Source organism: Littorina saxatilis, linkage group LG3, assembly GCF_037325665.1.
Source record: "Littorina saxatilis isolate snail1 linkage group LG3, US_GU_Lsax_2.0, whole genome shotgun sequence".
Classification (NCBI taxonomy): domain Eukaryota; kingdom Metazoa; phylum Mollusca; class Gastropoda; order Littorinimorpha; family Littorinidae; genus Littorina; species Littorina saxatilis.
The window spans coordinates 19,482,246-19,509,473 of record NC_090247.1 but is presented as its reverse complement, the minus strand read 5'-3'; the positions used below and the strand labels follow the sequence as shown (position 1 = coordinate 19,509,473).

At 42.5% G+C, this 27,228-nt stretch overlaps 1 protein-coding gene across 1 annotated transcript in view; it reads right to left on the bottom strand.

Annotated features, from left to right (window-relative positions):
• LOC138960864 (two pore channel protein 2-like) overlaps window positions 1-27,228 on the bottom strand; it is a 51,861-nt gene that overhangs the window by 21,755 nt on the left and 2,878 nt on the right. Inside the window, exons 3-13 of the mRNA XM_070332503.1 lie at window positions 20,972-21,021; window positions 20,426-20,502; window positions 19,387-19,564; window positions 16,693-16,809; window positions 16,056-16,162; window positions 9,754-9,826; window positions 7,703-7,795; window positions 6,372-6,468; window positions 3,357-3,422; window positions 2,653-2,717; window positions 399-511 (exon numbers count right to left, since the gene is read on the bottom strand). Of these exons, the coding sequence (XP_070188604.1) occupies window positions 399-511; window positions 2,653-2,717; window positions 3,357-3,422; window positions 6,372-6,468; window positions 7,703-7,795; window positions 9,754-9,826; window positions 16,056-16,162; window positions 16,693-16,809; window positions 19,387-19,564; window positions 20,426-20,502; window positions 20,972-21,021 (1,036 nt within the window). The remainder of the gene's footprint in view (window positions 1-398; window positions 512-2,652; window positions 2,718-3,356; window positions 3,423-6,371; window positions 6,469-7,702; window positions 7,796-9,753; window positions 9,827-16,055; window positions 16,163-16,692; window positions 16,810-19,386; window positions 19,565-20,425; window positions 20,503-20,971; window positions 21,022-27,228) is intronic.

Genomic DNA, 27,228 nt, shown 5'->3' with positions numbered 1-27,228 from the left:
GCTTCCTGTAAAGTCCATCTAACGCCTGCATTCCAGGGTGTTGATACACAGTTATTACACAGTTACTACAATTCTTAGTGACCTGCTGCAGCACAGCTGGTCTCGGCTAAAAGAAACTTGGTCAACATGGGTGGGGTAGAAAGTGTTAAATGACAAGAATTCACGAACAAGTTTTCACTCAGCCCAACAATGTGTAATGAATTAGGGCTTCCACTGAAGAAAACAAAATGTCCCCAAACTTCTAAGAGGAAACGCTCAACATTTTGAAAGTTACATTAAAACTGGTAAATTCTGAGAAAAAATCTTAGCATATTTATAGATTTCTCATTTTCCCAATTTCACATTTCTGAGTTTTTGCCACAGAGTGTGACTTGTGCTGTTTGTGTATCCAGTCAGACCTGATGGGAGCCATGCTTGAAGCGTGGTGAAACAGTCCTTTCTTCCGGCGCAGCACTTCAAACGCTGCTCTCACTCCCAGACGTCTGCGCACCAGACTGCTCTGCATGGAACTCTGAGGTAGAAAAGAAAAGATAGTCTTTCTCAATGAAATTCAAACACTGACCTAAACAGTCACATAAACTATGGCAGAAACTATTTTGACACTTTTTGTACCCCAGCTAGAAAATGCAAACTATATACATGTACCCTAAAAAGTATTTGACTTGGCTTTCTAGCACTCAGTTTATTATGAAAACTGATTACCGTATTTGACGGATTACAAGACGCACCGTTTTATAAGCCGCACCCCCGACTTTTTAAAAAAAAATTGGGACGAGCCACGTATAGGCCGCGTCACTATATTAGCCGCCGTCGAAAAAAATATAATCAGATCGTGTCAATCAATCAAAACAACCAGGCAAACGAAAGTACGGTATTTGGCGAAATTGGCTCCGAGAATAAACAAGTGAAACAAAGAAGAAAAGTGAAAAAGTTTGAAGAAAAATATCACACACACAATTTGTAACCAACACACACATGTAGTCCCGCCCGGAATAAGCTTTTTTGGGATGATTTACGACTTTTGCGCACATTTTGAGCAGACGAAAACACAACATGGCGGCTCTCGCTCCTCCAACTATCGCAAGACACAAAAAAACGAAATCTCGCGCGCGCGAGATCCTGATACATCCGGTGTTTCTCTGTACGCTATCTTGTCACGACGACTTGTTGACAAACGAAGATTCGCGAAAGAAAGAGAAAAGCGCCGAGTCTTGAGTAGAGAGCTAATAAAGTACCGGTAATCGCTAATCGAGCGAAATGAAAATCCGCGGCGACTTCCATTAGGTGAATGCTATTCAAGTTTAGGTAACGTTTTAGCCGCATCTTTTTATAAGCCGCAATGCGATTTTTAAAAAAAAAAAGTTGCGGCTTGTAGTCCGTCAAATACGGTAACCTGAATAACAGTAAGCTCTTCCACCAGAGGCTGGACTGAACTGACTCAACGACAAAAAAATATAATAATGATAATAATAATAACTGGACATTTTTAAGTGCCTAACCTATGGCTCTAGGCCCTTTACAAAAGAACATATACAAAATAGAACAATTAAATGTACAACCTACAAAAAACAATCAATCATACAGACAAAAATCACCACATGTGGTGTTCACACAATATTCATATATATCTATACACACTATATATACACACATACCCAGCGAACACTTTCTGTAACTGTTCTGTAACTCAGTTGACAGATGTACATAGAGGCATTAGAAATCTTTGGCAGAGAGGGATTTTGGCAAGCCATTAATGCCATAGTTTAGTGAGAAGATGGACAACAATCAAAGTTTTAGACACTTGTCATTGACAAAAAAATACTTTACAGTCACAAATATATCGACCCAACGGTCTTTTAAGTGAACAGACAAACAATGAGTAACAAAACCTTAGCTTGATGAAAGTTTCGGACGCTCGCCAGGAAGGCACAAGCTTTTCATTTTTTTTATTCTGAATTTTGGAACGTTGGCAGTATCTTTGTATTTTGATTTAAAGTTTTAAACAGACAGTTTGCAATTGTTTTTGGTACATTGGCTATAATTACCCTAAAGCAGGTGAAAAAAAATTAAAGCAAAAGATGATTTTCTTTAATAACTCTGTCGGGCGTGTATGGGATGTGGAAGAGTGAATACCCTTGCCAAAACCTCTGACAAACATTGGAGGGGCCAACCATTAGCGAGGGGTGTGTCGGAAACGCGTGCTCCTGTCCAGGGATAGCCTTACCGCGTGTAAAAGCCTGGCCAGATCGGAGACAGTGAGCCAAACGTTTTGTTGGGAAGGACTTTCGTTTGTTTGTTTGTTTATTTGTTTGTTTGTTTGTTTGCTTAACGCCCAGCCGACCACGAAGGGCCATATCAGGGCGGTGCTGCTTTGACATATAACGTGCGCCACACACAAGACAGAAGTCGCAGCACAGGCTTCATGTCTCACCCAGTCACATTATTCTGACACCGGACCAACCAGTCCTAGCACTAACCCCATAATGCCAGACGCCAGGCGAAGCAGCCACTAGATTGCCAATTTTAAAGTCTTAGGTATGACCCGGCCGGGGTTCGAACCCACGACCTCCCGATCATGGGGCGGATGCCTTACCACTAGGCCAACCGTGCCGGTCTTGGGAAGGACTAAGCTTTAACCAAGGAGCTGCTTACCAGAAAGTATCCTCTAAACTGATTGTAGATAACGGCAGTCAGCATGTTCCAGAAACAGTACAGGCCTGCAAACATGAAGATTGCCAATAAACAGGGATGTGTTTTGTTCATATCAACGCTGAGAAGCACCCTCACAATATGTCAAATATACATGTACTCTTAAATTTTTTTTTTAAAACCCCACCAGTTTTGGTAAATTCTTCAAAAAAAGTTAGGGTCCACTCAAAAAAATGTCTATGACTATGATCTTTATAAATTTGCTGAAAATAAATGGTCTAATAATTTAATTGAGACTGACCTTTTATATAATCATTGTAAATGGCTGTGAGCGTAGCTCTAGAAACGCTTATGGAAGACAGTTGTACTGCTCCACGCTAAACAGGTGGAAAGATTCTTCAGTTTTCTTGACAAGTCCTTTTCTTTTTTTGAAGGTTATATTCTCACCAGACCCTAAATACTGCTCTCTTTGAGTACAATATGATGAATCAGACGAGGATATGGCCGAAAAACAAATGTATCAGGTGTTATTATCACTGAAAAGAAAACATCAGTTTTGTATTTTGTTTTATTTCCTTATTTCTCCTTCCTTCTTTCTAAACAGACTTGTTGAAAATATTACTTTAACACAAATGATCAACCACTGCAGAAATTCTTCAAAAACACTGTGATACAGTTTCAAAATCACAACATGCTGGCACACTTACCAATGATGAGGAAGAGCATGAAGAAGATGGAGAACAGGCGGTTGCGACTGTACGCTGGCATTGTCACTGTCACAAACACAACAACAACATCACCAATCACTGTACGAGTGGAACCCTCCTTTTAAGCCCCCAGGATTTAAGACTCCGCTCCCTTTTAAGACCTTGTTTACATTTAGTCAAGTTTTGACTGTTTTAACATAGAGGATGAATCGAGACGAGGGTCGTGGTGTACGTGTGTGTGTGTGTGTGTGTGTGTGTGTGTGTGTGTGTGTGTGTGTGTGTGTGTGTGTGTGTGTGTGTGTGTGTGTGTGTGTGTGTGTGTGTAGAGCGATTCAGAGTAAACTACTGGACCAATCTTTATAAAATTTTACTTGAGAGTTCCTGGGAATAATTTCCCCAGACGGTTTTTTCATTTTTTTGATAAATGTCTTTCATGACGTCATATCCGGCTTTTGTAAAAGTTGAGGCGGCACTGTCACACCTTCATTTTTCAATGAAATTGATTGAAATTTTGGTTAAGCAATCTTCGACGAAGGCCGGACTTTGGTATTGCATTTCAGCTTGGAGGCTTAACAATTAATTAATGACTTTGGTCATTTAAAATCTGAAAATTGTAATTAAAATTATTTTTTTATAAAACGATCCAAAAACCATTTCATCTTATTTTTCATCATTTGCTGATTCCAAAAACATATACATATTAGTAATATTCAAATTAAAAACAAGCTCTGAAAATTAAAAATATAAAAATTATGAAATTTTCCGAAATCGATGTAAAAATTTCATCTTATTCCTTGTCGGTTCCTGATTCAAAAAATATATAGATATGTTATGTTTGGATTAAAAACAAGCACAGAAAGTTAAAAAGATTAGAGAAACAGAAAAGCGCGCTATCCTGCTAAACGCAACCGCTACTACGCTATACTGACTGGCTTGCCAATTTCGCTGCGTTTTACACGTGCGGGGGATTGACGAAGCAGTATTGTCTTGGTAAAAAAAAGTGCAGTGCGTTCAGTTTCATTCCGTGAGTTCGACAACTTGACTAAATGTAGTAATTTCGCATTCCGCGACTTGTTTTTCAGGTATTTTTGTTCATATCTTGCTTCAATCAATATCAATATGAGGCTTATATCGCGCATATTCCGTGGGTACAGTTCCAGGCGCTCTGCAATGATGCCGTGTGAGATGAAATTTTATACGGCCAGTAGTTTAATGCAGCCATTTCGGCGCATATTTACCTTTCACGGCCTATTATTCCCTGTCACACGGGTAAAGGAAGACAATTATTAACTGTGCCTAAGCAATTTTGCCAGGAAAGACCCTTTTGTCAATCGTGGGATCTTTAACGCGCACACCCCAATGTAGTGTACTAGGGGGGGTGTTCGGACACCGAAGAGAGTCTGCACACAAAGTTGACTCTGAGAAATAAATTTCCGCCGAACGTGGGTTTGAACTCACGCTGACAGCGGCCAACTGAATACAAATCCAGCGCGCTACCAACTGAGCTACATCCCCCCTTCAATTGACCTTTATTTTAATACTCCCTACTTTTCTGACCTGACTTTCTCGGATTAAGTTGAGGTTTAAAACGGAGGGTTTCACTGTACTCTATCCACAGGAACAGCAAACCCAAATTTTCTGTTTGGAAATTACCCAAAGACAACATGTACTGTGGAACCCCCTTTCAATGCCCCCCAATGTAAGACTTCCTCTCTGGACTGGGTGGCCAAGTGGTAACGCACTGGGTGGCCGAGTGGTAATGCACTGGGTGGCCGAGTGGTAACGCACTTGCGCTCGGAAGCGAGAGGTTGCGAGTTCGACCCTGGGTCAGGGCGTTAGCAATTTTCTCCCCCCTTTCCTAACCTAGGTGGTGGGTTCAAGTGCTAGTCTTTCGGATGAGACAAAAAACCGAGGTCCCTTCGTGTACACTACATTGGGGTGTGCACGTTAAAGATCCCACGATTGACAAAAGGGTCTTTCTTGGCAAAATTGTATAGGCATAGATAAAAATGTCCACCAAAATACCCGTGTGACTTGGAATAATAGGCCGTGAAAAGTAGGACATGCGCCGAAATGGCTGCGATCTGCTGGCCGATGTGAATGCGTGATGTATTGTGTACAAAAATTCCATCTCACACGGCATAAATAAATCCCTGCGCCTTGAATATGTGCGCGATATAAATTGCATAAAAATCAAAATAAACAAATAAAAAAAATCCCTGCGCTTAGAACTGTACCCTCGGAATACGCGCGATATAAGCCTCATATTGATTGATTGATTGATTGATTGATTGATTGATTGATTGATTGATTGATTTTTAGACCTTACTTTTTCACATTGTCTCTTCATAGTCTCTGTAAATTTATCTCCATTTTAAGACCTGATTTTCTGATTTTTTTTTTTTAGGTCTTAAAAGCGAGGTTCCACTGTATACCAAACTACAAACAAACAAATCAACACATAATAAACTCTACAGCTACAGTGAATAAATTATAATTACAAATATTTATTTCACCAGCTTACCATGATAGTACGCCTGCATTAAATTCTTTATCCAAGGGTTCACAAAATCAAAAATTTTAGTAATAAATTTTCATTTGATTAATATACTTACCAACTCACATATAGCAATGTACCTCAGTTTAGTGCTAGGACGCTTGTACGCATCACCTTGGCAACAAGGGAAGCAACCCTAAAAAAAGAACGGCCTTGACCCTTTTGAAGGGCCACGTGACCGGGGCCACTTCCCGTGTGCGTGCGCATAAAGCGCCACCATGTTATCATTCCTTTCCAAGCGTTTACATGCATACACGCACACGGGAAGTGGCCCCGGTCACGTGGCCCTTCTAAAGGGTCAAGGCCGTTCTTTTTTTAGGGTTGCTTCCCTTGTTGCCAAGGTGATGCGTACAAGCGTCCTAGCACTAAACTGAGGTAAATTGCTATATGTGAGTTGGTAGAGTATATGTAATTTAACACCGTTTTCACTGTATCTAATAAGCCAAAGAGTTACTTACCATCAGGATTATTGGCGGTGGTGAGAAGCACCAAGAGACTCATGAAGGAATCCAGCAATGACGAAAAATACTGGCCACCTTCTGCATCAATGGGACTCTGCAATACAGATCTGCCAGTGTTACTGGAAGGTAATGGCGTTTGCATTGAAGAGAAAGAATCATAGTCAAATGAGGTAGAGCGCCAATCAGACTAGATCTAAGACATAAAGCATGGTATGGATACTGTGTTTTTGTTTGTTTGCTTAACGCCCAGCCGACCACGAAGGGCCATATCAGGGCGGTGCTGCTTTGACATTTAACGTGCGCCACACACAAGACAGAAGTCGCAGCACAGGCTTCATGTCTCACCCAGTCACATTATTCTGACACCGGACCAACCAGTCCTAGCACTAACCCCATAATGCCAGACGCCAGGCGGAGCAGCCACTAGATTGCCAATTTTAAAGTCTTAGGTATGACCCGGCCGGGGTTCGAACCCACGACCTCCCGATCACGGGGCGGACGCCTTACCACTAGGCCAACCGTGCCGGTAAGTGTGAGGTAAAGGGAAGGAAAAGGAAGAGACAGACGCCAACCAAAGCAAAAGAGACAAAAAGACAGAATGGCAGAGAGAAAGACAGAAGAACAGAGCCAGGAGAAGGGGGGTGGGGGGGGAGAAGCAAATATACAGAAGCAGATAAGGGCATACACATTTACAAACACACAGCTGATACAATCACAGTTCAATTGAGTAACTTAGCGTTAGAGATCACAGAATAGATGCTATCTGCTTTCAACGTCTAAAGAGCAAACGCATGGTACAAATTAAAGCCAAGCAGAGTTAAGCAACTTTCCATCGAATGGAAAAGAAGGGAGAGGAAAAGGGGAAGAAAAAGAAACGGGCCAAGCAAGGCAACAGAGACAAACAAGACAGAAGAACAGAGAGAAGAGAAGCAGGAGAGAAAAGCAGAGAAGCAAGACGAAGAAGCAGACAAGGTCACACATATAATTATTATATGTACAAACACGCAGCTCATACAAACACAGACACAGATACATTCACACATTCACATCACATACCAACAGAGAGCACAATCTAAAAAAAATATATATATAATACAGTGGAACCCCCTTATAAGACCTCAAAAAAACTCTGATAAAATCAGGTTTTAAATGGGAGAAATTCTTAATCCGGAGGTAAAATTACAGGCATTACTCACAGTAAATATGGAAAACTAGGTGTTTAAAAAAAACCAGGGGGACAGGGGGGGGGGGGGGGGGAGGGAGGGGGGTGTCATAAAACAGAGGGTCTTCAAAGGAGAGTTTCACTGTAGCACACACAGAGAACCTACAACAGGGGCCTCGGTAACATTGCCAGGATCATCCTGAAATCCCGCAGGATGTTTTCCGGGATGAGTCGTATTTCTCTTCCGAACATCACTATCCTGAAGAAAGAAACCAACAATTGCACACAGTCTATGTACACAATAAGAGATAAAAAGCCAGTCAAGACATAAGCACTCATATTTACAGGAATTCCATTCAAGACTCAGAGACCTACTACAGTGGAGCCGGTGATGACAAGATGCCCTCTGAAAACTGTGTTCTCATGTTTCAGGTCTACATCTTTTCTTTCTTTCTTTCTTTCTTTATTTGGTGTTTAACGTCGTTTTCAACCATGAAGGTTATATCGCGACGGGGAAAGGGGGGGAGATGGGATAGAGCCACTTGTTAATTGTTTCTTGTTCACAAAAGCACTAATCAAAAAATTGCTCCAGGGGCTTGCAACATAGTACAATATATTACCTTACTGGGAGAATGCAAGTTTCCAGTACAACCGACTTAACATTTCTTACATACTGCTTGACTAAAATCTTTACAAACATTGACTATATTCTACTACATCTTTTCACACCAGAAAGATTTGGGATGAGTGACCAGACATGAAATTTGTACATACATTTTAAGATTTTCCATAAATTTCAAAGCCCCAGGTAAAGGCCCTTTTGCTTTCTTAGTTAAAATCTGCACCAAAAAGAAGGTACTCAACAACAACAAAAGAGATTTCATAATTACATGTACATATGTGACCCACTCCAAGAAAAGGATAACAAACTCGCTGTGGCCGAACAGAGATAACAGCAATAAACCTGAGCCATGGCCAACATTTTGGATTTTGAGATTTTTGCATTTCTGCACTCTACCAAATGTGTTATATATCTATTTTGTAAATATCAATTTCAGATTTGCTTTGCAAATATAATAAAAATGAGGTTTTATTGCACTGCAGATGCAAAATAAGCACCCTTTTAACCCCCATATAAATGTTTCTTTCTTCGCTTTTTTTTTACTTAAAACAAATTTCATTTTCATTTTTTGTGATGCATATTGAAGAAAAGTTTACATTTAATCATTATCAGTCACTTTAAAATTTAGAAGTTAAACTAAAAACCTGTTGCTAGGGAATTTTTGCAAATTTATTCCTGTGACCTTCACACTTGCTTTTGCCGCTTGAGCTTGAGCAACCTTTAAATCGCTATATCTTTCTTTCTTTATTTGGTGTTTAACGTCGTTTTCAACCATTCAAGGTTATATCGCGACGGGGAAAGGGGGGAGATGGGATAGGGGAAAGGGGGAAGATGGGATAGAGCCACTTGTTAATTGTTTCTTGTTCACAAAAGCACTAATCAAAAAATTGCTCCAGGGGCTTGCAACGTAGTACAATATAATTATGACCTTACTGGGAGAATGCAAGTTTCCAGTACAAAGGACTTAACATTTCTTACATACTGCTTGACTAAAATCTGTACAAACATTGACTATATTCTATTCAAGAAACACTTAACAAGGGTAAAAGGAGAAACAGAACCGTTAGCCGCCTCTTACGACATGCTGGGTAGCATCGGGTAAATTCTTTCTCGTCCCAACCAATATGGGACTCCCCCTAACCCGCGGGGGGTAAATCGCTATATCTCATCAATGCTTAATGATAGACACTTGTAGTAAAGACCATCTGAAAGCTGGTTATCTTCACCTTCAAGGGATAACAAAAAGTCCAAATGTCAAAAATGACACTTTGTTATCCTTTTGTGGGAGTGGGTCACATATGTCTGGTCATTAGACAAAGAGACAAAGGAATGCATCATTCTTTCAGATGTCCTATCATCAAACTGGCTGTAAGTTTACAGAGACTGTTGACACTGCTTAATAATCTTGGTATCTTTTCAAATTATTAAATAAAATATTCATCATTTGTAAGCTTTCCACTAACTGGATCAAAGAATAAATGTAATTCTTCTTCAATCTCAGGAGAACTGTAAAGAACAGACGCAATGACAGCAACTTACCTGTGGTATGGGGAAGAGGAGCATGCCAAACAAGGTGAAAATGTACAGCAACTTACCTGTGGTATGGGGAAGAGGAGCATGCCAAACAAGGTGAAAATGTACAGGTGCATGCACAGCATTGTCAGAACACTGAAAACAAAACAAAAAACAGAAAAGTTTCAATCCAGAGAAATGCAACTGACACGGTAAAAGTGGTTCTTATGTACAAAGCCAGATTGAAAAGAACACACCTAGTATAAATTCCAAAATTTTAATAATAAATTTTCATTTAATTAATATACTTACCCAACTCACATATAGCAATTAACTCTAGTTCAGTGCTGGTAACGCTGTACGCGTTCCCCTTGGTAACAAGGGAGACCACCCTAAAAAAGAGTGATCCATCCCATAATATCAGACCGATGTCCGGTCCAACATCCGTATGCGTGCGCATACGCCGCCATTTGTATCATTCGAACGAAGCCCAACTCACTACTTTTTTAGAACCCAATACCACCACAGCGGGGAGGCGGGAGGGTTTAAACGATGTGAGTTGGGTAAGTATATTAATTAAATGAAAATTTATTATTAAAATTTTGGATTAAATTACATATTATTACCCAACTCACATATAGCAGATTGCTACTATAGGTGGTGGGTACTTACCAAAACTAGGCACGCAGGACCTGTCCCGCCGCTACCATGGCAGGCAGCGCGGAGCTTCCATCCTGTCTGACAGAAGCGACGTCTCTGAGGTAAAAGTTGACGAAAACGTCCTCAGAACGCCAATAAGCAGCTTCCAGTACCTCGGCTAGCTTGCCGGACCGAAGAACTGCCACAGTGGATGCCCAGGCTCTCGCCTCATGGGTTCTAGCCGCGGTGAGAGGCAACACTGCCCTAATATCACCCGACTGCACTTGCCACCAGGCATATGCTCGTTTGATCAGAGTGGAGATCCATTTGGCCAGAGTCACCTTAGCTATATCCTTACACCTAGCCGTGTTTAAAGATATGAAAAGAAGCTTTTGACTTTCTGACCTAACAGGCCGAGTTCGAGACAGATAACATCGGAGAGCTCTCACAGGACAATTTGCAATATCGGGATCTCCAGGAGCCAAAATCTTGCTCAAGGGTGGGATGCGCAAGATTGGAGAAAGCTGGCCAGGTTTCTGGTTTTTCGCGAGAAAGCCGGGAACAAATTTGAGAGAAATGGAACCATCCTTCTCGAACGCAATATCCTTGTCTAAACCCGACAAAGAGTGCACCTCACTACCTCTCCTTGAAGTAGAGAGAAGCGTTAAAAACACAGTCTTACGCGTCAAATCGGCCAAACTGGCTGACAAAAGAGGCTCGAACTCTTCCGAGGCTAAGAAACGTAAGACCAGGAACAAATCCCATGCAGGGAGAAGCGATTTTGAACGAGCTGCTAAAAGGGCAGCCCCCTTAATAACACTAGCAATAACCCCTCCGAGCGAAATTTTGTGGCCTAATTGCGCGAGGGTCGAAGAGATCGCCGACCTCCGGACCCTAATAGAAGAGGGAGAAGCCCCCTGATCAGCCAACCACGACAGATGGTTGGCCACATGAATAGACCTAGGTGAAAGAGGTTTAACCCCGTTAAGCGCGCACCACCTAGACCAAGAGGCCCAGTGCGATGAGTAAACCGAAGACGTCGATTTTCTATGTGCATGTCCAACGAATCTCAGAGTAGGGGAAGAGGCCCCTGCCCTACGCAAAGCGCTTCGGACAGAATCCACGCGTGAAGGGCCAGGATCTGTGGGTTCTCGTGCTGAACGCCTGACCGAGGCTGCACGAGATCTCCTCTTTTCAGGGCGAGAGGGATCGGGGGCCGAACTGCTAGACGCAGTAGGTCGGGAAACCAGTGCTGGCTTGGCCACAGAGGCGCGACCAGAACCAGCGCTGGTTTCTCTAAGTCCACTTTCCTGAGGACTTTGCCTAAGAGGCAGAACGGAGGGAAAGCATACGCCGGAAGATCTGACCAATCCACTTCCAGAGCATTCACCTTCCAGGCCAGAGGATCCGGGAAGGGGGACACAAAGAGAGGAAGTCTCGCCGAAAACCTCGTCGCAAAGAGATCTATCTTGGGCTTGTCGATCTGCGACCAAAGCCGCTGCAAAGACTGGTGTGTGAGAGTCCACTCTGAATGAACAATCCTGTCCCCTCTGCTCAAAGTGTCTGCAAGGACGTTCAGACTGCCCTTCAAGTACACTGCTGACAACAGAATGTGCTGGGCGTGACACCACTTGAGAATGCGACATGCAATGTCGGAAAGACTGTGAGACCGAGTCCCCCCCTGCTTGTTCACATACGACGCCACGGACATGTTGTCGGTGTGAAGACGTACATGACTGCCCTCCAGGAAAGGCTTGAACGCTAGAAGCGCCAGGGAAACGGCCTCCAACTCCAGTACATTGATATGTAGGGAGGCCTGAGAGCAATCCCAAACTCCCGAAACCATGTGCTCGTCCAGATGAGCACCCCACCCCGTCAGAGATGCGTCCGTAAACAACTCTCTCTCCGGCGGTGGACGAACAATGGGAACACCCCGGAACAAATCCGGAAGAAGCCAAACACCTGTGGTCTGCTGAAACCAAGTTCCCAGAGCGATCGGAACACTCCAGTCCTGGGATGTCTGATCCCACCTTGACTGCAGGGAGGCCTGAAAAGGCCTTTTGTGAACCCTGCCCAACGGAATGAGGGAAGCCATGGATTCCATCTGACCCAGAACCGAAGACAGAACCCTTGCACTGGCGTGATTCTCTCCGTAGAGAGACCGAATCAGACCCTGAAGCTTGTCGATCCGCCTTTGAGACGGACGGACAGACCACCGAAGTGTGTCGAATTCCATGCCCAGGTAAGTAAACGTCTGGGATGGTTCCAACTCGGATTTTGTCAGGTTGACAGAGAAACCCAGCTGTGCCGCCCGGCTCAGCACCCTGTGCGTATGAGCCTCGCAAAGCCCCCTGTTCTGGTGAAGGATTAACCAATCGTCCAGGTATGCTCTGAGACGGATGCCTTCCTGTCTCACAAGAGCGCAAAGCTGCCTGACCACAATCGTGAAAATCCACGGAGCTAAAGACAGGCCGAACGGCAGAGCCCTGAACTGGTAAGCTTTGCCGCCCCAAGGGAAGCGAAGCCACTTCCTGTCCGCGACATGTATGAGGACGTGAAAGTAAGCGTCTGTAAGATCGATCGACGTTGCCCAATCTCCCGGCCGTAAGGCCTCCCGAACCGAAGTTGGAGTTTCCATGGTAAATTTGATTACTCTCAGAAACTTGTTCAAAGGAGAAAGATCTAACACCGGCCTCCACGCCCCCGAGGCTTTCGGCACTACGAAAAGTCTGCCGTAAAACCCCGGGGACCGCGCGTCCAAGACCTCCTCTATAGCTCCCTTGAGCAGCAGAGCCGAGACCCCCTCCTGGACCGCGTTCCGTGCCACCAAATCCTTTGGCGCCCTGCAGGGCGGGATTATCCTGACCAGGGGAGCCTTCTGCCCTGACCAGAGAAGCCGGAACCCCGAACACACTATCCCCGTGACCCACTTGCTGGCCACCAGTTGCAGCCAGGAAGAAAGGGCCCTGGACGGGCCGCCCGCTACAACCAGCGCGGGGGCCACAGGGATGTGTTGTTCGGGGAAGTTTCATTGGGGGTGAGGCTTACGCCCCGACCCCCTGGAACCCCCGAAAGACTGACCCCTCTTAGGGTATGGAGCTCCACGCCCCCTACCCCTGGAGGAGAATGACTGCTTCTGGGCCTTCCCACCACCTGACGAAGACGTCTGAGGCTTAGCAGAAGAAAACGCCTGAGTCTGAGACTTGCCCTGAGGCTTCTGGAAGCCCTGTGAAGCCAGACGCGCGATCGCTACATCCCGCGCGTCCTGCGTCTCTTTCTGGAGTGCATCGAAAGACGCCTGCCCTAAGAGAGACCCCTCCGCAAAAGGGGAGACCTTCAGCCTCTCCACAGTCGCGGTGTCCCGAAATCTGGACCCCGTCAAGAAGGCTGATCTCCTAGAAAGCACTGCGTGAGTATACAGCCGGGCAGACAAGGCAACCTGTTCTCTAGTCACCTTGCCCAGAGTAGCCAGCAGTGTCGAAACATCTGTTGGCGACGCATCGAACCGAAATTCAAAAGGATCAAGAGATGTGGCAATCGATCTCGACAAAGACCTTTGCAGAGACTCCGACAAGGACGTGAGCTCCAGCAAAGACCTGCCGACTTCCTCCAAGGCTGAGAGAGAACCGTCAGTACATGGGACCACTCTATCCCTATTGTACCCATCTTCTCTCAAAGCAGCAAGTTCCGGCGTCACCGGAAGTGCCCCTGACGGCAGAGCAAAAGTGTCAATCAGGCTCACAGGATAAGGGTTGAGCTTGAACTTCGGAACACCGGAAGCTGCTCGAGCCCCAGGTTGAGCCAGCCAAGAGACAACGTCTTCCGGAGCATCGCCGTGCTGAACCAACAACGGCACCGCCGGTTTGCGTTTACCACACAAGACGTTCGCCATTTCATAGGCAATAGTTGACGATTCCCGGAAGCGGAAGCGAGGCCGTTGCTCCTGTGCACTCCGGAAATCGTCAAAAGCAGACCGAGGTGGGTGAAGCTGAGCCCTGTCCTTCACCACCCCTTCCGGAAAGTATCTGAACGCCGTTTCCGCCGCCAGCACCACTGCGGCTGACAGCTTCACGGGCAAATTCAGTTGGGAATCCTCTACCACTGAGGCATCCCCGTCTTCCGCCCTACCCTCCGACTCGAGATCAAGCTCGGAGCCAGGAGGCAGAACATCAGACAGTTTATCGTCGGCAGAACCGACCACTTCCTGCCCCCTGGGCGGAAGAGGACTAAAACGGTCCCCGATATTCTCATAAAGAGACGTACGGAGGCGCTCGTCCTTTCGCTGCTCATAAGAACTCTCACGGCCTCCAACGCACGAGAGAGCCCCCTGAGCTCGCACACCGGCAAGCGGTGTAGACATACCTTGTACTGGTGTCACATTCAGGAGAGACACCAACTTGGTACCCCCATCCTGCGAAGCATGGACATCCGCCCGAGTCACAGTCGCCGAAGGCTTAGCGGAAGTCGAAGCCGGAACTGCAGGAGACTGCCGTACCTGTGCTAAGGAGAGAACATCAGAAACACCAGACGGAAGCGCTCGTAATTCCTCCCTAGTGGAAGATAATTCCGACGCAAGTGTCGAAACTTGAGCGCTCAAAGTCAACAATAAAGACGCAACTTCAGTTGGCGCTAACCCAGGGCAGCCATCTGAAGTTGAAGCAGAAGCAGAAGCAGAAGAAGAAGAAGCTTTGCCCGAAACACCACTCTTGCCAGAACGTAAACAAGCCTGACCGGAAGTTAAACTGACGTCTGCTAACACGGGAGATTTAACAGAAGTTGAATCAGAAGAAACAGACGCGGATTTTCCTGCGCCCTTCTCTCTCCTCGAGCTACGTTTAGGAGGCGAATCGTCAGGCACCTGCCTCGAACTCGGCTTCCTTTTCACGCTATCAACAAGCGCAGCCTCCGCCATAGCAAAAATAACTCACGAAAAATTTCAAAGAAAACAATTTCAGAAAAATTTCACAAGTACAAAACGAGCGACGAAAACGTCGCTAAAGTTATAACAAAACGGAAAGATCTCACCACACAGCTAGGTAAAGGTGAACAGATAGGCGACGACCAAGGGGAGATGCCAAAGCCAAGGACTAAGGCGAAAAACTGCAAACAGCAGGAGCGTACATCAGAAGCGTCCTTCCCAGTTGAACCGCTGAGAGAGAATGATACAAATGGCGGCGTATGCGCACGCATACGGATGTTGGACCGGACATCGGTCTGATATTATGGGATGGATCACTCTTTTTTAGGGTGGTCTCCCTTGTTACCAAGGGGAACGCGTACAGCGTTACCAGCACTGAACTAGAGTTAATTGCTATATGTGAGTTGGGTAATAATATGTAATTTAATATGCACTTAAAACTCCACACATTTCCATATGAACACATTTTGTTTAGGAAATTATGAACACACCTAGTCTAAATCATGCACTTAAAACTACACATTTTCATATGGACACATTTTTGTACATGTAGTACTAAGTTACGAGAAAGCTGATCTGTTTTTGAACTTGATGAGTGATACACCAACCCTTCTTTTTTCCCCAATATGAACTGCAGACCCATAATTCTCCTGTTTTGCTGATTTTTTTTCAATTACAACATTTACTTATCGTCATTTATCTTTTATTGTATACACTTGTGGGCAGTCATCTTCAGAATTACGAATAAAGTTTGAGTTAAAATGGATAAAGCACAGCAACAGTACATCAGTCGACAAAAAGAAAAAGAAGAAGAGATTGATGCATTACCTGAAGACTTCAGGCATTGTCATACGCAGACAGTTGACAATCTTCTTCATGAGGGAAGAATTCTGAATGATGAAATATGGTCGCAGCATTCTTCTGAATCTCACCACCTGAATAATTTTGAGAAATAATTTTAAATGTTCGATCTTCACGGGAAAATTTCACTGAGAATATATTTTTTTTTAAAGCAATGCAACCACAAACAACAAGGCAACACACATCTCAAATATCAAGGACCATGTTTGAAACTGCACTGAGATATTCTTACGGTAAGCTGCAGATCCAACCTTGAGCCCTAATCTCTTACAATATATGTTACTGCATCAGGGAGTGACACACCCCTAGCTAGTGATTGGCCCCTCCAATGTTTGTCAGAGGTTTTGGTAAGGGTATTCACTCTTCCACAACACATACAAACCCGAGGGTTTATTTAAAAAAAAATGGCTATCAGTGGCAAAAAAGACCAGATTTTTGTCCTTGCTGACTGACAACAAAAACCAAACTACACAGTCATACTTCATGCTATAACAAACAATACTCTTCAGTCTGACCACAAACTAACAGCAAAAACATCCATGTACATGTATGGTGTCTAAAGGCTAGAAGAAACTAGTCAAGAAAAAAAAGAAAGAGGACTGACCTCCATGCAGCCCAGACTAGCTGACACGCCCCAGTCAATGATAGAAATCACGAGCAAGATGACGGCAGCCAGGTCCCACTTGTGACGGACAAAGTAATACTTGCCCAACAAGAAGCCCTGAAATAAAATAACACATCTGTAGTTATCTTTTGAAGAGATGCACATCAGAGTCAATTGCTTGCTGATCACTGGAAGTGTTCGCTAAGCCCGTCTATTTTCCTAAACTCACATGACCTAAAGTAAAAATCCACATGACCTCTATCAAAACACATTCTGAGCAAACATTACGGGCCAGTGATCATTGCCGCAACAAATTGTGAACTCTGATTAGTATATTTTTGAAAGAAAAGGGTATCATATTGAGCGCACACTGCATAACATACACATCAGAGTAAGTTGTTCATCCTGATCGCAGGTTAAAGACGATCGGCAGCATGGTACTTGCTTCGCCTCATTTTGAAAAGCTTGATGACAGGCGCAGTGGCGTGGTGGATAAGACATCGGCCTACTAATTGGAAGGTCGTGAGTTCAAATACCGGCAGCCTGGTGGGTTAAGGGTGGAGATTTTTTTCGATCTCCCAGGTCAACTTATGCGCAGACCTGCTAGTGCCTTATTCCCCTTCATGTGTACACGCAAGCACAAGACCAAGTGCGCACGGAAAAGATCCTGTAATCCATGTCAGAGTTTGGTGGGTTATAGAAACACCAAAATAACCACCATGCTTCCCTGAAATCGGCGTATGCTGCCTGAATGGCGGGGTGAAAACGGTCATACACGTAAAAATCCAACATGAGTGAACGTGGGAGTTTCAGCCCATGAACGAAGGAGGAGAAGAAGAGGAAGAGGAAGAAGAAGAAGAAGAAGAAGAAGAAGAAGAAGAAGAAGAAGAAGAAGAAGAAGAAGAAGAAGAAGAAAAGCTTGACTCCGTAAAAGGGGCTCTTACCATACCACACCGCTAAATAATCCTGACAGCTAGTTTCCAACATTCGACTATACAGCTTGTACTAGCTTACAAAATGACTACAGCAATAAAATCAGACATCTCTATAATGACCAGCCCAGGAACCAACCAAAATAGTGGTTCTTACAGACACGTGGTTCTTATGGAAAGGTGCATTATACTGGAATCTTATGAGAGTTTCTGATAGGGTGGTTGTAATTGGTCGTTATCAAGATGTGGTCGCCAGGGCAGGTTCCACTCATTGTAACTGCAATGAGAGGACATCTTTGGCACCAACAACTGTATCAGCACTTCAGGTGGCCTTTGATGACAGGGATGATTTTTTTAAAGTTAATAGACCAGGGGGAAACATAGCATAGTGTCCCCTACTGGGAGGTGTCCTGACATCAGACGGCCCGCCATTACTGGTGTCAAGGTATCATCTTGTCTGTTAAAATGCACACACACTGCTAGAAAAAGGGGAGGAGTAACAATGAAAAAGTGAAACCGAAATATGGACAAACATAAGCTTTTAACAGAAAGGAAATGATGAACTGTGCAGGCCAAACTATCTTCTAATTTAGTGGTTTTTTTCCATTGATCCCATTAAACCATGTTGCCCGTACTCTAAACTGTTTCTTTGTCTTTAACCCCTTCACTGCCACAGTATAACAGCATTTTGGTATTGCTGTGTGCCAGGGCAAAATTTCGCTTTCTTCGGTAGGTTCACTAATCTGTTCACTGCTCGATCATTTATTGAGATATCTCTTAGATCTTTGGCATGTGTTTTGCTTATACCCTTGGCTATTATAGGATGACATGATCATTGGACTTTGTTTGTGATTGTTATAGTAAAAATTGATATAATGACCATTTTTGTCAAAAATTACAGTTTCCGGACTTACACACACACACATTGCAGCACGTAAAACCACACAAAACACTGCTAAAACTGGTGTCAAACATCAGGTACTCACATTACAGCCCAGAAAAGTATTCTTCTGTGTGGTAATCCATAAATCACTTCTTGTAGAGCTTCCAGAACACTGTATCGCTTGAAAACAGGTCTACGAGTTGAGGTCCGACTTTCGGCCGCCATTGTGAATGCTATAGATCGGTTCTACATTTCTAACACAGTTTTCAACACATGGTAGTAACTTATCCGAACGGTCTATGGGAAAGAACTGTGTTTAGAACCCCTACAAGTACTTGGACAGTGGTTACCTCCCATTTAGTTTTCAGAAATGTCCTGAAATGTTGTTGACACAAATCCCACGTACGAGATACGGTTATGGGCGTACGACAAACCGAAAATGACCACGTATTACATACGGGGTGGGCAGTGAAGGGGTTAAGCAAAGAGCTTAAGTAAAAAGAAACCATTGATCCTCTCAGGCCAGTTTGTATAACGGGCGCAATGGATTTGCAGGTTCGAATCCCAGCCGCGCCTGGTGGGCTTAAGAGTGGAGATTTTCTTCTCTACCAGGTCAACTGATGTGTCGACCTGTTAGTGCCTTATCCCCCTTCCTGTGTACATGCAAGCACAAGACCAAGTCCGCACGGAAAAGATTTTGTAATCCATATCAGAGTTCGGCGGGTTATAGAAACACAAAAATATCCAGCATGATCCAACCGAATGCCGCTTATGGCTGCCTAAATGGTGGGGTAAAAACGGTCATACACGCAAAAACATGAGCGTTTCAGCCCATGAACGCAAAAGAAAAAGAAGAAGAAGGTCAGTGTGTGAACTCACCCTAACAACATTATCCAGCAGCAGCAGCACCAGACACATCAGCTCTATACTCTCCAACAGCCAGCAGGGGGCCTGCACCCGGTCGCCACGGAAACGAATGTCTGACGTCCAGGTCAGGGAGGACGGTGGCTCGAAGAAAGCCAGGATGTGGAGGACGAAGATGACCACATAACGGAAACTGGGGGGAAAAAGGACTGATGATAAAATATATTTGCTAGTTGCAGAACTTTGGTTGGAAACACATCATTTCAGTCAAATGAGTTAAAAAAATAAATTAAAAAAAATAGTGAAAACAAACAAATGACAGTCTTAAACAAATAATTACATCAAAGAACACAAAACATACCACATAAAATTCACAGTAATTTAACTCTTACCAGTTCGCTCCCTTACCCATCGTAAGCAAGCTTACGATACCCCCCCTGTAGTTTTCTACTGACCAATTATCTAATTATCAAAAAAAAATTGGTTATTTTACATTGGATGGGTCGGACAGTGGATAAACTCATATGTTAGACACACTTTATGACAGAAACAAGCTGGGGTTTTGTTATAAGTTAGTTATAGGAATGCATTATTAGGCACAAAAAAAAGTCTGTTAACGGTAACAATAGGCCCAAAAAATAGGGTCGGTAGTTCGGCACTTTTTTTTTTTTTTCCCACAAAAACATATTTTTAAGTTATTTTGCCAAAAAACAGACCTTTTTTTTTCCCCCCTCCAAAAACATTTTTTTACGTTATTTTGCCAAAAAACAAAGATCCCCATGCCAAAAAAAAGTGTAGGGTCGCACGAAAAAATAGGGTCGGTCGGGATACCGTAAACAGACTTTTTTTTTGTTGGCCTTAGGCATGCATGCGTATGTCATGAAATGTCCAACTTTGAAATTTGGGTGGGGGTATTCAGGTGACAGGGGGGAGGGGGGGGGGGGGAGGGGGGGGAGGGGGGGATGGTCTTTAAAGGGGATTCTCCCGTACACAAAAGCATAAATACATGGAACCGGAAAAAGGAAAAAAATTAAGTTGAATCCAAACGACTCACACATGAACACTTGTGGATTGATAATGGCGGTACAGACGCAGGCAAGATTCATCCACTTTGTGGTGGATTGACCGATACTGAAACAAGGTAATAACATTTTTTGAAAACCTGTTTTTTTCAGTTTTGATGACGTTTTGTGTCTTATTTTAATTCTGCTATTGTTAGATGTCAAGCTATAGTTAAAAGAAAATAACCTGAAACAGGAATGATGTGTGTGTGTGTGTGTGTGTGTGTGTGTGTGTGTGTGTGTGTGTGTGTGTGTGTGTGTGTGTGTGTGTGTGTGCGTGCGTGCGTACGTGCATGTGCATCTGCTTGTTGTTTTTGATTCTTGCTTAGATTCATCTACCCTGGTAATCTTGAACGTTTCATTATATATATATATACAAACTTTATTCATCCAATCATTGATTTGAAACACACTAGCTGTTACAGAATTTTTTTAAAACAGTGAAAACCGTATGATGTCAGAATACTTGCAAACAAGTGACATGTTTTCCTTTTTCAATGAATTTGTCTACATTAACAATACACAATGTCACACCACACCTTGTAAGCATCCTCAATGAAGACAACGGACTGTATTAGTGCTGTCTCCTCTGAAACAGGTCAACAGTTGTATTGATTATAACACACATGACTATACTGCAATCAATCAATACATCAATTAATCAACCAGTCAGTCAACCAATCTCCAGACCATCTGATCCCATTGAATAATTATTGTCTCTCACACTTGCAGAAATATTCACTAAGAACGGGTGCATATAAACATCACTCTTAAATTCATCTTATCATAACTGTCTCCCTATTATCAATCAGTCCGTTTATCACATCATAAGATAATGCCTGCACAGCTAGTTTACTTAAGATGTAAAATGGTTCAGCTGTTCTGACGACCAGCCTCCAACTGCAGCTAGTATTAGTAACACATTGAAACATGTAACGGCAACATAATAGCCATTTAACCTTCGCCCAACCGGGTTATCGACTACACACGGAAGACATCGTGGGGCCCTGCGGACCCATGCTTCTCAAAGAAGGAAAAATATGCATACTACTCCGTCACGGCGGAGGGCTGACCGTGCACCCAAAAGCGGACTCTACCAGATGGGTATTTTTTGGAAGCTTGGGGCCTGCCAAACATAAAAATCGATGTTAATAAAAAACGCTCGCGCTGGACCCGAGTACTCTTCAGACTGGCTCGCTCCCCCAGTATGAAAGTTTTTGTCTTGTGCACGTGGATTTAAAAAAAAATAAAAAAATGAAATTTTTTTTTATTTTACACAATTAAAAAAATTATTAGAGTAAAATAAAACATTAAAACGTTCATAAAAACAATAGTAAACAAGAATTTAATAAAAATAAAAAATAAAATAGATCGCCCATGCCGGGAATCGAACCCGGACCACTTTGGCCATAGGCGGACGTGCTTTCCACCAAGCCACCAACTCTGACAATGTTGCCAGTGAACTCAAATGCATAAGCTGCTAACTTTGCTCGTTCAGGTCGCGAAGTGGCACACTCACGCAAAGCCTGGTGTCGCTGGCTGGCTGGCTGTTCCATGGCTGGCTGTTCTATTAGCCGAACAGCAGTTCTATCCCACCCGAATTGCGCCCACCGCCAAGAGTCGTTTTTGTGGATTATTTCGCATTTAGGTCCCAGGTAACATTATGAAGTTTTAATACGATCAATCGGACCTATTATCAAGTTAGTGTATCAACTTTTGAACGAACTGCGCCCAGTAGTTTCCCAGCAACAAGCTGTTAATTTGAGAAAGACACACACACACACACACACACACACACAATTAAAATCTGCTGAGCCCAAGTACTAGCGTACTCGGGGACAAGAAATATTCTAGGGCGCACTTTCTCTTCTCAGTCAAAATTCAACTATACCCTAAAGAGTGATGCACGAGCATTTCAGACGCTTGCCATTGAAAAAAGAAGTTCTCAGCCAAATTACGAACTCAAACTCAAAAAATAAATTCACACAAGACTAGTCACAGAAGAAGATGGAGTTTATATGCTCTTACTTACAAAAAAAAAAGTTGCAGATAATGGTATTTTCCCTCGGTTTTCTCTCGGTTCTATCTGGTAATGACCTTGTTGTGACCTTGACAATTAAGGACTGTTAATCAGATGATTGTCATGTCTAGAGATGCGTCAATACTAGAAAAAGATGGAGTTTGAAAGCTTTTAGTTTTACTTACACACAAGTTGCGGAAAATTGTATTTTCCCTCGTTTTTTCCTCGTTTTTACCCAGTAATGACCTTGTCGTGACCTCCACAATTGATGTCTGTTAATCAGATGATCGTCATGTCTAGAGATGCGCTAATCCTAGAATACAATTGAATTTGAAAGCTCATTCTTACAAACAGTTGCAGAAAATGGTACTTTCCCTCGGTTTTCCCTTGTTTTTACCTGGTAATGACCTTGTTGTGACCTTTAAATAATGCGAGAGTCAACTATAGTTGCGTATTGTAAAGCATTCGTATAGCCCTAGACGCGTGTAAAATTTCAAAGCTCTAGCTTAAGAAACGGGCGAATAAACGAACGCAGTGTTAAGTTGTTCATCTAGGTATGGCCTTGAAGACTGCAAGCCTTACGCTGATGATCACGAAGGATCTCCTGCTACTCAGATGTGTCACAAAGTTCATTTTTCAAATATTCAGCATCATTATACTGGCTCTAGCTCTTATCAGAAATAATGCTACCTCTTAAAATTGAAATACATTATGCTCTGAACCAGATTGAGGAAGACTACTCTCCTCTGTTATTTTTTGTTTCATGCTGTAAACACTATCACTAGCATTTTTAGCATAGCATTAAACCAAAAGGCACCATTAAGTTGTCATATTTTGCTTGTGCATTGCTAAATATATGTAGATAAACTTTGAAAGTCAAAAATGGGGTTCTGGAAACTATGCATGTGACACTGAACTCGCACTACAAAGCGACATTTTTTCAGGATACGTCTGGCACGCTTTACTGGGCTGGGGGTTAGTATACCCTTCCGTAAACTCATGCTTTCCAAAGAAGCAAAAACGTGCATCCCCTTCCGTAGACGCCGTGGTTACATTTCCGCAAGAAGTAATTAAATTAAATTATTAATTTTATTATAACCGTGCGGACTAAAGCTTCTCAAAAAAGGAAAAACGTGAATACCCTTCTGTAGACGTCGTAGGGCCGTGTGGACCCACATCGTTATGTATTAATTTCGCTCCATGCGACATGCTTATTAACTCCAAAATTAAACAGATCTTAGAAAATGATGTTTAGAGCCAATACCTGAAGGTTTCCGACTTCTCTCCCTAGTTTTTATGTAAGTTCCTTCAGTTTGAGAAACATGGGTCCGCACGGCCCTATGATGTCTTCCGTGTGTAGTCTAAATTTGACCATTGTTAATTTTTAATTATATCTCACTGAAATGTAATGATCTTTTAGGACATAAGAGCTTTTTAGGTGTCTGAGGCATTATTAAAAGCTCATTAAAAAATTCCAACTGGTTGAAGAGATATTTGCAATTAAACACCCACGATGACCGGCGAAGGTTAAAAAAAACTGGAGCGTTAACTTTAATGGTGATCTCGCAAAGTCATGCTTTAACCCAGTACATGTATTTCTTCACAAGTACGAGTCCTGTGTCACTCCCAGAAACTGGTCACTGGCTGCTATGTTATGACAACTGGGCAAACCAAGTCTAAAACTAAGTGATCACAGTGAAAACTCCCCCTTTACTAAAAAAAAAAAAAGTGTGACAAACTCGAGGTCTTCAAAAAATAGAAACTCTTAATATGGAGGCAAATTTACAGTTGTTTTGTCACAGAAAATCTACAAAAAATAATCCCTTTAAACGGTGTGTGCATGCGTGAGTGTCTGTGTTAAATTAAAATAGGGGTTCTGTACATTTGTCAGGAAGAAATCAGTCGAACAAAATAACACCCAGTGTGTTCTCCCTGTTGCTGGATTCATTTCCTATATTTTGAAATGCTTACTCATAAGGCCAAAAAGAAAAATATGTCTGTTTCCGGTAACCTGACCGACCCTATTTTTAAGCGCCAACCCTGAAGTTTTTTTTCGCTTTTCGCACCAAAACAAAAAAAATAATAATATGAAGTCAAGTATACTTTATTTAGTTTCAATATATCTGGGTCAAAAACATGTGCTAAATAATTGTAAGTAAATTAAGGAAGCGTTTTAAAAAAACAAACAAAAGACGTTAACAAAACGTAAGAAAAAGGTTTATAAAAAAAAAATTTAAAAAAATAAAAACGACCGACCGACCCTATTTTTTTCGGCGATGTTACCGGAAACAGACATATTTTTCTTTTTGGCCTAAAACAGTATACATTTCCTGTCAACGGAATCCCTGCTTGCATGAAGCTATGATGAAACCAAGATTAAAATGGAAAATCTGAATCAAATGAGGCAGAGCATTATTTAAAGATCTGAGAAACTAAGGGGCACAAGCACAATTTGTTTGTTTGTTTGTTTGCTTAACGCCCAGCCGAACACGAAGGGCCATATCAGGACATATAACGTGCGCCACACACAAGACAGAAGTCGCAGCACAGGCTTCGTGTCTCACCCAGTCACATTATTCTGACACCGGACCAACCAGTCCTAGCACTAACCCCATAATGCCAGACGCCAGGCGGAGCAGCCACTAGATTGCCAATTTTAAAGTCTTAGGTATGACCCGGCCGGGGTTCGAACCCACGACCTCCCGATCACGGGGCGAACGCCTTACCACTAGGCCAACCGTGCTGATCACAAGCACAATATGCGCAACAAGAGTAAGTGAGAATTATATGTGGAACCAATCTCCAGGCACCTTAAAGAATAACGAGCATTGAAATGAGCAAGCAACTTTCATCCTAAAACATCATATATAAAAATATTAAACAATGACGACTGCACGTGAGAGGGAACAATAAAGAGACCAAAAAGCAATGTACTCACGTTAAAATGACGAACACGGAACGAATAACAGCGACGTTTCGACCCAAGGGTCTTCTTCAGTCTTTTTTTTGGTCTTTTTTGTGTGTGTATTTTTGTGTTTTTGTGCCTGAAGAAGACCCTTGGGTCGAAACGTCGCTGTTATTCGTTCCGTGTTCGTCATTTTAACGTGAGTACATTGCTTTTTGGTCTCTTTATCATATATATATAATTGCATTGTATACATTTAGAACGCTTACGTCCCTTTGTTTCTCAGATTCAAGAATAAAAAGAAAACAAGTCGCGTAATTTAGTCAAGCTGTGGAACTCAGAGAATGAAACTGAACGTAGTCCGCCGCTAGTGCAAAAGGCAGTGAAAGTGACGAGCCCGTTTGGTGCGGTAGCGATTGCGCTGTGCTTCATAGCACGCTTTACTGTACCTCTCTTCGTTTTAACTTTCTGAGCGTGTTTTTCATCCAAACATATTATATCTATATGTTTTTGGAATCAGGAACCGACAAGGAATAAGATGAAATAGTTTTTAAAACGATTTCGGAAATTTAATTTTGATCATAATTTTTTTATTTTTAATTTTCAGAGCTTGTTTTTAATCCAAATATAACATATGTATATATGTTTTTGGAATCAGAAAATGACGAAGAATAAGATGAAATTGTTTTTGGATCGTTTAATAAAAAAATAATTTTAATTACAAGTTTCCGATTTTTAATGACCAAACTCACTCATTAGTTTTTAGCCACCAAGCTGAAATGCAATACCAAACCCCGGGCTTCGTCGAAGATTGCTTTGCCAAAATTTCAATCAATTTGATTGAAAAATGAGGGTGTGACAGTGCCGCCTCAACTTTTACAAAAAGCCGGATATGACGTCATCAAAGGTATTTATCGAAAAAATGAAAAAAACGTCCGGGGATATCATACCTAGGAACTCTCATGTCAAATTTCATAAAGATCGGCCCAGTAGTTTAGTCTGAATCGCTCTACACACACACACAGACAGACAGACACACACACATACACCACGACCCTCGTCTCGATTCCCCCCTCTATGTTAAAACATTTAGTCAAAACTTGACTAAATGTAAAAAACTGATGGTTTCAAAAGACCTCATCATGTGTCAAAACTTCAGAAATGAAAAAAGTTCAAGTAACTCAATGCCTGTTTCATATAGTCGGAAACTGACAGTTGATAAGCACTTAAAAATAACAGGAAAAGCAATCACTAACAGGATGGAAAGAAAATGAAAAGTTCAAAGAATTTTCTTACACATAAATATCTCGAGGAAAAAAACGGCCTTATTATACACCTCCACACATGTGAATCACTGATGTTCATCATTCAAAGATGACACACATAAGTACATTCAGGACTTGAAAGTAGAAGCCCATCAGATGACCAGTTTGTACAGACGTCAATTACGTCAAATGAATCATACACTCATATCCTGTTTCAAGGGCATTCTGCCAGTTTCATAATTTGATCTTTGATTAGTCACTACACGCAGCACAAATTGATCTGCAATGTATACTAATCTACTGGACTGGAGTAGGACTTTTGATTAGGCCACAAAAAAAAATAGGTCTGTTTACGGTAACCCGACCGACCCTATTTTTTTCGCGCGACCCTAGACTGTTTTTGGCAATTGGGAAAAAAAAAAAAATCTTTTTTTTTTTTTTTGCAAAATAACGTAAAAATATGGTTTTTTGGAAGAAAAAAAATCCCGACCTACCGACCCTTTTTTTTGGGCCTATGTTACCGTAAACAGACCTTTTTTTTTTTGCCTTATAAAATGACTTTATATTCACACAGTAAATGTATTGTTAAGAAGGTTGTCTTCTAAA